The 14,910-nt window shown below is 47.4% G+C and overlaps 1 protein-coding gene across 1 annotated transcript in view; it reads left to right on the top strand.

Moving 5' to 3' along the window:
- The window catches only part of LOC119431826 (protein-L-histidine N-pros-methyltransferase), a 185,957-nt gene that overhangs the window by 42,495 nt on the left and 128,552 nt on the right, over nucleotides 1–14,910 (top strand). The window contains exon 3 of the mRNA XM_037699290.2: nucleotides 7,938–8,131. Within this exon, the coding sequence (XP_037555218.1) occupies nucleotides 7,938–8,131 (194 nt within the window). The remainder of the gene's footprint in view (nucleotides 1–7,937; nucleotides 8,132–14,910) is intronic.

The following is a 14,910-nucleotide window of genomic DNA, read 5'->3' on the forward strand; positions in this document are numbered from 1 at the left end:
TTTCTCTCTTGAGTTTGGCTGCCCATGTGTTTCTACACTGGCCACACCCAGCTTGTGCTGTTTGTAAGCTGGGTCACATCTATCAGCAGCATTCTCCTTAGCACATCGTTGCGCCATATGTCAGTAAGCGAAGTCTTCATTACACATGAGCAGATGAAGCAATTTTTTATTTACTATTGTGGTATTATTATGTAATATACTGCGGGTCAAGAGAAACCTTATGGAAGTTTGATTGAAACATTAATTTGCAGCCGGTGAATTGTGGTACAAATGCTGAAACTGACTACAAGCCATTTGTGTTGTCTTGTAGATCTTATATGTGAGCATGTAGCAATATTCTCAGTTAGATGTCGCCACTTTCTCGAAGCAGCGTGCCATGTCACGCAGAAGCCCCCATAAGAACAGCTCACTGGCAGATGAAAAATAGGTGGTGTAAGAGCCGGTGGTAGGCAGATAATGGTTAATGTCACACAGTATCGCTAAATCTTGATCTGCAAGTTTGCCAGTTTGGATTTGGCTCCCGCGTTGGTGCGGCCACGTGGCTTCGGCCGAAGTTTGCTAAATTGTAACACCAAACGGCTAGTTCAGGGTGTTCACAGTCGGCAAGGTGTTGCGCCATCACGTTACTTTATATGCAAGGATGCCTCCTGTTCTAGTGAGATTGCTGGACAATGCTCAACAGAATCCCTCTTCCGTTCTTAACCGTTCCTAATCGTTATATAATTTTTGGAGTATAAAATTGCCGGGCAAGTCATCAAGTCTGTTTATGAGAGCGAAAACGGCTAGATCTTGCCATTTCCGCCTACGGACATCTGGTTCCTAACCTCTGAGCGAAATCGAGGGTTTAGGTCTCACGCTACCAGCCTTCGAACAGCAGCATAACATCTACGCGCTTCGCGTTGATGGGATATTGGTGGTGATGGTGGTGGGATGTTGGGAGGGGGACAGATATGAGTGGCTCGCTCTCTGCCACCAGTGCAACGGCTCTCGCTGTTTGCTTAATTCTCGAGTACGACCCTCGAAGTACGAGATTATTTAATGACCAACCGAATTGATTAACTTTCTTGACAATAATGCTTTGTGTCTGGAGTGATCTCATGTCCACGCGGAAGGTGTTCGACTTCGTTTTTGTACTGGAATCCATTCGGCTTCATTCAGACTGCAACAGACGCTGGAGAATGATGACTGACATTCCAAAGTTTATGAAATCAACGTAGCCTAAATAATTCGAAATAATCCACCTGGGTGGCTTAGTAGACCGATGCATATTAGAATTGAGCCATAGGCATTTTATCTCTATATATTTCTTAGGAACAGTTCAGTGATTCCATCAACGAAGCCTATTCTGCAGCAGGACCTTACATTTAGCTCGTTCGTTACACATTATTTCTTAAAGATTATGGCGCTAAAGGTGGTCGGAAAGGATGGCTGAGACAGAAAGAGTGCTATGTGCCTACTCATGTTTATTGCTCGAAACGGGGCGCTCCCACATTTCTTGCACTCGCGCACTCGCATCGTCACCATCATTTTGAACAAAAATTCTAACTCGCGTCAAAATTAGCGCATAACAGTCTCAAAATAACTTTTCTTTATCAAGGAGTGACGGTGATCCTTTACTAACGCATGTCAAGCCCCGCTGCCTGATGTAGACGGTTTGTGTCACTTCTATTTCCGTTTTCTCCTTTCTTTTCCCTATGAATTTTGTGCGTTGGAATATAACGCTACGCACTTCCAGGATTTTACATGCGCAGCCTTCACGTTAAGTTTGGGTTCTTACCCACCGCACTGGCTTATCGGCTATGGCGTTGCGCTGCTAAGCACGAGATCGCGGGATCGGCTGCCGCGGCCGCATTTCGATGTGGGTGAAATGCAAAAAACGCCCGTGTACTGTGCCTTGAGTGCACATTAACGAATCCCTTGGTGGTCTAAATTAATCCGGCGTCCCCCATTACGGCGGGCCTCATAGTCAGATCGTAGTTATTGTACGTAAAACCCCATATATATATATATATATATATATATATATATATATATTTTTTTAGTTTGTGTTCACGTGCCCTGTCATTGAAACATCGGTGAGTTCGGCGGCGGTGTTGCTTCCTACTATTGAGCAGAATAACTTATAGAATGCGCCAAAGGTTCAATAGGCGAACTTTGTAGCATGGTCTGTAGTGCATTTCCTGGCGTGCGTTGTACTCCTCATGGCACACACCTTGGACATGCTAACATGGCGCAGACAGAACCTGCATATTAAATCGATCATCCACTTTTTATAGATTATTCTACAGTGCATGAATATATGGAATCGCATGCGCGGGACGATGTCTGCTTCGCGCACCGTCGTATTTTCCGGAAGCGTCGTTTAACTTTAGCAAAATTATCTCGCTAGAGATCAGAGGGAGCGGATAATTAATCTGCGCGAGAAATGCGACCAACTTCTATCGTAAAAGTTAACGGGAGCTGATGCTCATATGCTTTCGCCAGCGAGGCGCTCTGGTAGGCGAGAACGATTCCGCTTTTTATTAACTTAGAATGGCCGCTTGAAATATAGAGCAGGTATTTCATTGAACCGGGCCCAGAACTCGCGTTCACTCATCGCACCTATATGAACCTGATATCTAGAAACTTAATGGGCATATATTTAAGTGTTTCAGAAGTGTTTCAACCCTTATAGACGTTTTCGAACTGGTAGACTGTCAGATTCATGGCCAAGAGGCATGTTAAGTACACCAGGGTAGTCATCTGTAGTAATAAGTCCTGGGAACTCTTTCTGTCTCGCGTCCTTCTTTCCCGTCCACCTTTCGCACCATAACTCTTTAAAAGAAAACACGGAACGATGCACGTCTAACGGTGCCGGCAGGAATTCACTCCTGTAACCCTTCTGCTGCTGAAACGAAGAAGTCGTGCAGTCTGGAGAAGAATACGCAAAAAGCACTACAGTAGCAAACGCGAAGCTTCATTTACGTAAGAGCCGCTATATGAACGGGCCGCGCGTGTTGCACAAGGGTGCGTATACGAGGCCACGAGTCGTCGTTCCGCGTTCCACACTGCCGGGTCTTAGTTTAACGGTTTCATTCGTAGTGGGGGAGCGCGGTGTACAACAACGCTTTGCCCGTACATCCTCTTGTTCGCACGCGTCGCCTCTACAGCGAGAGCATCGTCGGGGGAAAGAGAGCACGCGGGAGAAGCCATGGGTGGAAAAGGAGACGAAACCGTCGGGTGCGGTCCCCTACGAGTGCGTATATGTGGGTCCTCGGCAAGGCTGTGCCAGCTCGTTATTACGAGCGTGCGTTTCTCGGGTACCCGCGCCGCGCCCTGACACCCTTTCCTCAGTTCTCTCTGTCGGAGGCGCGCATTCCAGGTTAAATGCTCGGCCCTCGGCTTCAGCGGCAAGAGCGCATTGAGTAACGACTCTAATAAAAGGAAACGACCGCTACAGACGCTGGATTTATGGAGGAGTGGCAGTTTGAGAGTTGAGGATGCTTTCACCCGTTGAGGATATTTTTCTTCGTGTACCTTGTTTCCAAATTCCTCCCTCCCTCTCTCTTTTTTTTTTTTCTTTTCTTTCTGTATTCGCGTCTTTCTGCGCAAAGCGAGGAAGGAGCAGCGAGCGTTGGAGAAGTTGGCGAAGCCGCGCGGCTGTGTGGGAGCAACGCTATAGAAATTTCACTGTGGGACGTGGGGCTCGAGGAAGCTTGAAGCGGCCAAAACAAAAATGTTGCGAGGCAGGCTTCTTGCTGGGCCTCATTTGCAAAAGTGCAAGACCTTGGCGGCCTTTATGGCGCTCGTGGTGCGACTTTCAAGCTGCTGCCGCCGCCGCGGCTCCTGTGACGATTGAGGCGTGCGCCTCCCTCGTGAAACTTTCCTCTATCGGGTTACTGTATATATTCAGCGGGGATGCGTGGCCCACCTTGCCCTCCCATGCAGCGCTTCCTCTTTGCGTGTTCGAAATTTATATTTCATGGCAGCTGCCTTGCCTCTGTTTCCTGATACCCTCGATCGGCGCCGGGTTTTTTTTTTTGTTTTTTTTTTTCGTCTTTTTTTCTTTTCGTTTTTTTTTTGCATTCTGTGGAAACAAACTTTACACTTTTATAAATGGACGCAAACTTCGGATGAAGGAGTTTTATCTTTTCTTACAGTCGAACGTACAAAACTGTGTTTCCTTGACGCAACCTGTGCATTGAAATGAACACTACCGGTTGTCTGGATTCGGCAACGATGGCTTTCTTTTGGCACTAGAAGTTGTTCGTACGTGTGTCGCACGTACGAACCTATTTCAGTTTCTTCATATAAACTTCTTGAAATATTTTTAATATTATCAATGATTAGAAGGAATTACTAACATATTGAACGCAGTAAACTTGACGACATTGTTGGTTGTAGCTAACTTGAGGCATCATTCTGTGGATTACGCAATTTCTCCCAATCTTTATTTATTGCGGTTACCATGGGTTACCATATAATAATAATAATAATAATAATAATAATAATAATAATAATAATAATAATAATAATGTAGTAGATTCATGTTTTTAAAGGCTTGCAGCTATTTCGAGTTCCTTCGCGTCTGTCACTGGTCAGTCACATTCTGACAGAGGTTAGAATGGCGCTCGCGTACGCACTTGCGTCAACAAACTGTTCCCACTCGTTACAGTGTTTCTGCGAGTTTCGCTACACCGCGGTAAAGAGCAACCGTCCCGGCAAATAGAAAAAGGAACGTCTCATGAAAGCGCTGGCTGCTCGGGCGCCACCCAAGCGGCGCGTGTAACGACACGACGCGCGCCCAGGAGCTGCGGCTCTGGGAAACCGGTGTCTTTTCACAGTCGATTAGGAGTTGATTTCACGCGAACACGCGCCGTCCCTTCTTCCGCGTGCCAGGACTGGGGATGCGTGGCGACACTATCTGCGCGGAGCCGACGTCGCGCACAATGCGACCATCACGCGCCGAGGAAACACTGGCTAATAGGCGCAGAGAAGCGGGAGCGAAAGGCCCTTGACGGCACACAATGGTGCCCCCCCCCCCGGAACCCTTTCTCCCCAAAATGGAGGGGAGCACAGTGGCTCCTCCCCGGGGGGGGGCTGCCAAGGAACCACGGAGGCAGCGGGTGGGGGTTTACAGAATAGGGTTGAGGCGTTGCGCAACCAGCAGCCCAGCTCCCCAGATGGGCGCAAGAGGCCCGAGCACAGACGCGAGCGCGTCGGCGCTGGCAGGTACCGCGTGGTTCTTTCCTCCGAATGTGGATGGGGTTATAATGTGCTGCACGGGGACTTCGTATTACCCCCCTCCTGCCTAAGACTCGGTCGGCCGGTGGCGCGAGCTATTATGGGCTCTTCGATCTAACGGGGTGGCATTCTTGCCCGCGTTAGGGAAGCCGCGCGCCACCACAACCGTGCTCACTGACACCGTAAGGGGTTTGGCGACAATGAATTTCCCCAAGATGTCTATCGCCTCGCCGATACACGCTACATGTGTGCCGGGAACGCCGGGGATTGAGACGTTAGCTTCCGCGCGCGCGCGCGCCCTCCCGCTCCGAGCCCTATATATGTACGAGGGAGGAAACGGGGATCCGGTGTTGGTGGCTGCCTTTGCAAGTTGTTGACGAACATCTCTAGCTCATTGTTTTAGTCTCGTTTGTCCATTATAATGCGCTGCTTAGTTCTGTGTCTCGAGTCCCTGATGTTTCGAGTCCCTGGCCGTGTTTAGGTCGGGTAAGAACTAATGGGTGCTCCAGTCGTAGTCGTATACACTTTCTACTGAGCTTGGGTCGTCCGCGTGCGTTGCTGCAACGCGTTTAACTGTGTGGGTGTGTTTTTATTCATTGGTTTAGAGATCAACTTTCGTGTCAATTGCTCATCGAAGTCATTAGCTTGCAGGTCTGGCGGATTGTCCTGAAAATGAGATTAAAGAAAGAAGTCAACGCTTTGTTGTATATCATAACGTGACTTCCTTTTAATTTTGTTGCGTCTTTATCGGCACTGAATTAATTATTTTATAGGTTTGGCAATAAATTTTCGCATAATTTATTATTTTACAAGTTACACCTGAGCATGGGCGTAGACGAATTTGTCACGTCTGCACCCACTTGTCACTCCACGTGCATATGTCACATCCACATTCGTTCTTGAAGTAGTATACGTTTCCCATAGCGCAAAGGGGCCCTTCTGCATCTTTTAGTGGAGCCGTATGCAATTTAAAAAATAGAAATAAATCTGCGGTGCCTAATGATCTATATATATATATATATGGCTAACACTCCTAGGGCTAGATCTGGCAAACATAAATATACCCAAGTTAGTGGGCGAATTGATGGCCGTTGCCGTAGCACAATTGGTAGTGCAACGCACGCGTAATGCGGAGGTTGCGGGTTCGGCTACCGCCGGCGACAAGTTATCTTTTCGTCCACTTTCATTTCCCTTTTCTTCATTATTTTCTACATTCCAATTTCAACTACACTTAATTTCCCCGATGCTTTCATTGGCTTCGTTGTCTGTTTGCTTTATGTGGTTATGATTAACAAAATCGAGCCCCTCGGTTCCCATTCTTCTTTCGTATATATATATATATATATATATATATATATATATATATATATATATATATATATATATATATATATATATATATATATATATATATATATATATATCATCAGCCTATATTTATGTCCACTGCAGGACGAAGGCCCCTCCCTGCGATCTCCAATTACCCCTGTCTTGCGCAAGCTGATTCCAACTTGCTCCTGCAAATTTCCTAACTTCATCAGCCCACCTAGTTTTCCACCGTCCTCGACTGCGCTTCCCTTGTCTCGTTATCCAATCTGTAACTCTAATGGTCCACCGGTTATCTATCCTGCATTACATGGCCTGCCCAGCTCCATTTTTTCCGCTTAATGTCAACTAGAATATCGGCTATCCCCGTTTGTTCTCTGTTCCACACCGCTCTCTTCCTGTCTCTTAACGTTAGGCCTAACATTTTTCGTTCCATCGCTCTTTGTACGGATATATATATCCAGCAGTAATTAAAAAAAACCTTTCTCCACGAGCAGCCTGTCACGGCCGCCGACTCTCTTAAGGGTTTACCTTTACATCACAAATTCTTGTCCCAAATACGCGGCCTTGACACATATGGCAGGATGAATCCGTGGAAACATTGAATACCATACAAGAACCAGAGGCCGAAGTCACAAAGCTTTTCGTGCGTAAGTGCTTTTTGCCACTGGCCGGTTGGCTAGCTTCGCTAATGATAACTTTAGCTGAATTGAATAATTACATTGAATTCAATATGTCCAACGTCGTGATTGTCTGGCATTTGCTTACGAAAAGAGGGTTTCTGCGAATACGGGCCCAAGAGCCCAGTTGCGTCGCGTCAGTCCGGCCTGTGGTATTTCAGCAGGAATGAACTGAAAAAACGTCCACACCAAAGCATTGGCTCAGGCTCCTTTATTTATGAATTCGCTGCCTGTTGGGATTTGTTGTACTTTTAATGCGTTCCACCCTGCTGTAAGGGCGTTCTGCATGGTTGTGAATATAGTTTGGAGGCAAGCCGAAAAGTAACGCATTGAATTCATCTCCAGCTGTTGCTCTCTATACTTGTGGGTACGTGAGTTTCTTGTCTCTCTCGAGTACTTAGAGCAAGTCGTAAAACTGAAAGTGGTGTGCATCGTACGCTGTAATTTTCATCTGTCTTACTCCTGTTCTTCTTCCTCAATGCAAACTGGCACGAGCACAGATACTCAAGAAATTTTCATAAGAGCAAATTTCAACCAATTCCGATGCTGGACGTATCATTAGTGAAGTTAGTGAAGGTGGCCGGCGAATGGCAAAGCGCACTTACAGACGAAATGCTTTGTGGTTTCACCCCCTGATTGCCTTTTGTATTATAATTTATAACACATAAACATCTCAAACAGCACCATCTTATTTTTTTCGCATCGCAGTGGTACAGCATTGATGCAGAGCAGCTGGAAGATGAGTTCCTGCGGTCCCACTTCGTGCAGTGTGAGCTTGATGCTGAGACGCAGGCCTTTCTCGACCGGAGCACGGAAAAATCCAACTGGCTTGGCACCCAGATCCTCCACGCCGTGGCCCGGCTCTTCCTAGGATGGTTCCTCACAAAGACTACACTTAATGGGTGAGTTGCTGAGATTGCTCGGTTTTCGTTTATGTGTTTTGTGTGTGTAGGAATTATGCGGAGTGTTCCTCGTTTTATCAAGTGTGGAGCACGACGTCGCTCGCGTTTTTTTTTTTTTTTCACCTATATAGTGGCATAGGCTGCCCGCGGGATTTCCCTGGGCCAGGATACACAGAGGACCGCTGTGCGGAGTTGTCGGTGAAAGTTAAATGCGCCCCCAATCTAGTCCTGCAAGATCATTTTTAGGAGGCACTGGCCAAGATATTGCGCCAGAGCAGTCAGCTCCTATTTTGTGACGAGAGTGTATTGTGGCTAAGCGGGCCTTCTTAATGTGGGTGCACCTGGACAAGTGTAGCTTATACTGGTTCTAGGCAGTATCTTTTCTTGTTATCTTTTCTTGTCTTGCTCGAATCAGGCACCACTCCAAACCTTAGTCTAATTGCTTGGAATGGAATTAGAACTGAGGGCATTCAGTGCACGAGCCGCATGCTCTATCTCTGCTCCATGCCACTATCATACGAAAAAGAAACGGTTGTCGGTTCAGTAGAACTACCAGCAGTCATGAAGGCATTGTGTAGTCGAGAGGTAGAGGAAGCACACTTGAATGTCTTACATAGTATCTGCTGGAGTTTTGCGGCTGCTGTAATTCGTCACAAGAAATGTGCAAAAATACAAATTAAAGAGGGTGTGAGGAAAAGAGACGCAATACTTCCTTTGTTTTCTCTGCAATCTTAAAGAAGCCAGATTGAGAAACGTGAGACGTAAAAATTCAAGAGGAATATCTCGCCGACCTGTGGATTGCGAATGACATTCTCATCTTCAACGACGCTGGAGATGACGCAAGAACTTGAGGAAACATGAACCAGGAAGCGCTAAAGGTAGATTTGAACATATGCGGAAAACTGAGACAATGTTCCGTACCTTTGCAAGAAAAATATATACGCGTAATTTTAAAAGACACACAGACAGCGGTGGGGAGAAAAAACGGGGGTTGATTATATTGTGGTTGAGATTAAGAGAAATAAATGTCGTTTCGCAGGGCATGATATTCGTAGAGCAAGTCTATTAGAATAACAGAATGAGTGCCAAGAGAAGGGAAGAACAGTATAGAAGACGGCTGAGGTCGCGTGACGACAGGAAAACTTTTCAAGCGTAGGGCGGAGTCGGCTGACGCAAAGCAGGGTAACTGGAGATCGCTAGGCGAGGCTATCGCCCTGCAGTCAACTTAAGCAGACCGCCACCGCCGCCATGTAGCCCAACTAGTCAGCAGTACCAAGTGCGTGGCCTTCCGCGCACCCGAAGTAGCTCTTTCGTCACTTACATCACTCGTACGACACCTACAGAACAGTCCCTCGATCTTGAACGTAAGTTAGAATCGTGACGGGTATCGGGCACGAGAACGTTTAAGACATGTTTTTTCCTTTTATGGCATTACTCTACCGGGTGTGCATATTCCTTTTCTGCTAGAAATCGATAAGGGGGTATGCTTCTCATATTACGCAACTATCCGCGACTTAACGCGCATAGCACATGATGAGGCAGCTGGCTATTACTGAGAACACAGGTCTGCTTCCACTTTACGCTTTTGGCCAATCTGACAGCAACAGCGCTGGATATAACGTACCGGCACATGCTTTTCTACAGAGGTTTCGCTCGATTTGCCTGCTTGCTTGGGCTGCCTGCTTCGCTTAGCAGCCGTTTTTTTTTTTTTTTTTTTTCGGAGCAGTGTTTCTTCTGCACACCGTGCTGAGCGTTATTCACTGGGGAAAAGAATGCGGAGAAACGGTCGCTACGTATTCACTGTGTCGCGTTGAGCGCAGACTACGCAGAGACTGTGTGACCACAGGTTGCAAGCCCCCTACGGGTTTCATTGTCAAGTTCAAGGCTCGGGGAAAAAAAAAAAAAAAAGCTTTCCTTCTATCTACCCCGCCTTTGCTCCGATTTTGTGTCTGGGCGCTCCTATAGGGCGCCGTTGTGTAGCCCACAAAAACTGCCGTCTTTGAAAGCGTCTGCCTTACCTGTTTGCGTGCCTGCGCGCCTGCTTTCTATTTTATTTTGGGGTTTTTTTTTTTTTTCGCTTCGTTCTACTTTTTCGCTGTGCCGAGTTTTCCCGCTGTTGGCTTTCTCAGCGGTGGTGGCGGCTTCTTTGCATGTCTCGCGCCGGCTGAAAATCGAGGGGCGGAAACGTTCGAAAGAGCGGTGGCATTGACAACAGGCAGCGGCGTTGAAGCAATAATCGACAAGTGAAACGGAGCTGAAATGCAAAGCGCGCGCTTCAGAGAGGAAAGCTTGGTGGAGGCGGCGGCCGGTTCCCATCCATTGTGGCCGGTGCGGACCAGCGCTGGACTCTCTGGGGGTGCTTCATCGCGGCTGCTCCTCACTGTCGGGCAGTCTCAGGTGGCGCACAGTCAGCCGTTCTTCGCTCATCTTGCTTTACTTTTTCGCGTCATTTCGGTCAATATATCCGTGTTTGTTTTTCGTTCGCTTGGCTGCTGATGCCGGTGGCCGTTCTCGTGTTCGAGTTGGTTAACCACTGCCCTATGTCAGGGTCTCCACGTTTGCCTTCTGCTTCCTAAACTGCCGGCGTTTAGTTTTTCCTACTACTTTAAAAAATTTTTTTGCTACTATACTACCTGCGGTATCACGTATTACCGTATAATACCGTACAATTGAGGGCAATCGTAGACCGAAATTATAGTCATGGACAACCAACGCCTCTATATCAACCGCGAGCTAAATACAGACGCCGTGTTTACATCTAGAAAAATGGTCAGACGGATATCTGGTCATGCGAATATCTGGTCAGACGAGTAAGGAACTGAAAGTTACTTGAGTAACTGAGTAAATAGCTACTGCGCACGCATATAAGCTAGCTCACATTGCGCATTTGGCAGTGCTGCTATCTGCAGCCGCACTTTTTTTTTTATCTAAATATCTGCGTAGCTTAAGCTAATGCAGTTTAGCCGCAGCTTAGCCCATCGCCTGTCTGTTTTTCTCATCGGCGATATTGGCGGAGTATTTGTGGCTACGTTTGGAAATTTCACGTTTACAGTTTTAAATTTGGGAGCTGACGACCGTGTCTGTGTTAATTGCTAACTGTGAGGTACGTAGTGTGACTGAATTAGCCGCTCGCTCCTGTGCCGCTTAGGCGGACCATGACACCGATACATCCACGCCGCATTTTTTCAGGCAGTGGTTATGCATGCATCGTTGTCACCGCAACGCCATAGCAGCGTCAACAACAAATAGATGGCATGATGTAGAAGTCGGACTAATTTGTCCAAAAGTTACTGCACCTTGCGATCTGCTAAATATTCTTCGTGACTGATTTCAGCGAAGCTTGGCCAAACCTCCCTGTATGCACGCTGCGAAGGAACTGTCGTAGCTCCACCATGCATGCCGCCGGTGCTGTGAACGTGACGAATTACCTGGTGATTGCTCTGATATACGAATTTAGGGCCAGCATATTTGTCATTGTTTCGTGATCATTCTTTTTAGGCATGCACGGCGTTAGCGTTCCTCCGACATTTTCGCTGAATGTGCGATGCGTGTCATTCTGGTTGACGGCTTGCCGTACGTAGCATGCCAGCATGGTAGGTATGCCCCATAGAGGCTGTTAATAGTCCAGCCTCACGGACCAGTGTCCTCCTGTCAAATTTAAGCATTATAACTTCGCATTCGCGTAGTTTTGTCGAGATCATTGCAATGTTTTCACATATTTATCTCGTCACGATGTTTTTAACCAAGAATTGTACACCCTCCTTGTTTTAGCAATGTGGTTAGACTATAAAATTAACTGGGGTTGTCTTCTCTGTCTTGTGTGATGGTTGGTCATCGCTTCCAGTAAAAAAAAAAAAAAAAAAAAAAAACGAAAGGAAAAAAAAGAAGAAAATGATCGTAGAAGAGATGAGCAGTGGGGAGTAGCAGGGAAAGCACAGGGAGATTTTAAGTGAACGTGGCCACAATGTTCCCGCGAGGGAAACCGCTCGTATTGCTACAGTGGGAACCTCAGCGGCGACATGCAACACTCTGCTTTTCTCTCTTCTTATTTCCTCCTCCGTGCTGTTCTCCTCCCCCTCTTTCTCCTTTGATGCGCTATATGTATGCTCTCTCTCAATCCCCGATAGAGGAGAGACAGAAGACGCCAACACGCACAAAAAGAGATGACAAGAATAACAGTGGCCCCGAAAGCGTGGTTCCCACCGCCGCAGAAAGACCCAAATGGCCAGGCTTGTTTCTGACCCCTCCGATTTCCTCCTTTTCGTTTGAGGTTCTTTCTTTTTCTTTTTCGCCCTGTCTCTCTCTCTCTCTCTCTCTCTTTCTCCTTTCCCCCTCGACACTTTCTGCGCTGTCTGGGATCTCTACTGGCTGACCATGATTCATGGAGGCCGAGCTTGGATGTATACACGAGGTGCAGTCGTTTGTCTCGCTTCAACAGGCCCGTCCTTGTGGCCCCGTGTAAAGACGCCTGTCGGGGACCGCGGCGTAACGTGCTCTTGTGTCGCGGGCCGCGGCTGCTTCGCCCCGCACCTCTTCTCGCCGCATCGCAGGCGTGGCTGCCGCTCACGAGACCGATCGCCTCTTTTCGCGCCGGCCTCATTTCGCGCAACACGCTTTTCGCCACTGTCCCCACCGAAAACACGCGTCTCGGGCCACATTTAGGTAGCGAGGGGACATCCGTGCCTCTTTGAAAGCCATAACTGAATGATTCTTCACCCGGCAACGTTTATGAACGTCTGCCCGCGGCGGAAAAAAACAAAAGCACTTGTATTTACATATGCACATACTGAGGTCGCACTTATTTTTCCCCCTCAGCAACTTTGCACAGCTTGCAGCGTACTTACATTGCAAGCTCCTGCTTACGTTGACGACGTTTCGCGGTTTCTAACTCGGGGCGTTAGTGTGTCGCCATGAAAAAGGTTTTAGTTAAAGAAAGAACCTGCAGCGAGTTCTTGACCGCAGTCGTTCATTCCTGTTATGACAAATATTGTGATGAAGGCAAGCCATTTCAACTTGGTGCGAGAGTGACCGCGGCACAGTGTGATGCACTTCTTGTGGGTCCTGCTGCAACGTGTCTTCATTCGGTGGCAGCACAGCCGCTTGCTGTGCCACTGTCTTGCCCGCCCTGCTCTGGCGAAAGAAACTATACCTGTCACTGGTTGCGTTTGCTACGAATCGCAGCTACGGATCGCAGCTACTACTGTAATCGCTGGAAAGTAAGATGTATCCTGTAGTAAGGGATAATCGCGTGCTGACATATATGGTTTGACTGGATGATTAATTCGATCCTGCACAGCGGCCTGTAAGCCTTCTGTTTACCTCATTTTTTATAATGACGGCCCCGATCAAGTGATGGTCGCAACTCCTGTGCTCTGTTCCCGGTCCAGGGCATTTTTTTTTAAACTACGATGTTTTGTTTCCTAGTATCTCTCACAGGCAGTATGCTGCATCTGTCTTCATCTGCCGTATTCCTGCATGTAGTACTTGTTTGGTAAGCGTTCATCGCCAGTTCGCTCGCAATGTTTAGTCATATGTGCGATCTGTGCGACTGCTGATGTGAATGCACTTTCCACGACCTGATTACATATAGTCATCTTGGTCGAATGCATGAAGGGCCCTCCATCATAATCGCGTGCACGTGGTTTGTACATCTAAAACATGTCAAATTTTTGTATTGACAATTCTGCAAAATGTCGTTCGTGTCTCCAGAGGCAAGGCGAAGACGTGATAATTAAGGCGACAACAATTCGAAATGATGACGCATGTATAAATAAAATGACACCGGTGTCGTGACCGGGTGTTGCGGTCAGGCCAGGAGCCCTGCAGGCATAGGGATGAGGATGGCAGAACAGAAGGAGCGAAAAATGCAAAAGTTTATTTACATCTTGCAGTAAGTAGCGATTCTCGCGAGAGCTCTATCTAGAATCTGCTACTTGCTGCAATATTTAAATAAACCTCTTCTTTTTTCGCTCATTCTGTTCTGCCTTCCTCATCCCTATGCCTGCAGGGCTCCTGGCCTGACCGCGGCCCTTAGTCACGACACCAGCCAGTCGGAGACGATGCGTATAGGGGCAACGTTTACCAGAAGGACTGCAAATATTCATGTCGTCCAATGCGGAAAGCAGTCTCATGAAATCCGGTCGGGGGGGACGGGGGGGGGGGGGGGGGGGCTGAATTTATTTCGTGCAGTTTAGTGCGAAAAGTCTAGGGATTTTTTTTTAATACCTAATAAATTAACCAGGCGTACCTGTGTTTAGATATGTCGTTAACGAACGCTACGTGGGAGCCTACTCTTTGTTGGCTGAGTGACAATATCTGAGGTCTCTTCCGCAGCCGATTGCTTTCTAGAAAGAAATACTCCTTTGGTATGTTTCGTTGCACATGAACGCCGTCCTGACGTATGTCAAACGCTTCTGGAGTGCCCGTGTGTCATGACTTATAAACTCGCATATGTGGATATAGGCAGGTTCAAGCAGTTTTCAGCTTATTCTTGGCAATCGAGAGGGGTGTGAATATTTTTTTACATTATATAATCGCGGCATTGAGTTTGTTCAGCGCAAGAGCATCGCAAGTAAGGCTGGCGCTCCTTACAGCGATCAGTTTCGGCTTCCGGCAGAACTAACGAACGATACCGGACGTCAAAAGGTAGGTAGCCCTGACGGTGGTGTGGTCTGGACATGGGGCGCCCGTGCATTTTGTGCACGGTTATGCACGTGGAGCAATACACGTATTTTCGTCTCATTCCAATGCGCGTGTAAGCCTGCCGAGTGGCGCATATC

Source organism: Dermacentor silvarum, chromosome 1 (assembly GCF_013339745.2).
Source record: "Dermacentor silvarum isolate Dsil-2018 chromosome 1, BIME_Dsil_1.4, whole genome shotgun sequence".
NCBI lineage: Eukaryota > Metazoa > Arthropoda > Arachnida > Ixodida > Ixodidae > Dermacentor > Dermacentor silvarum.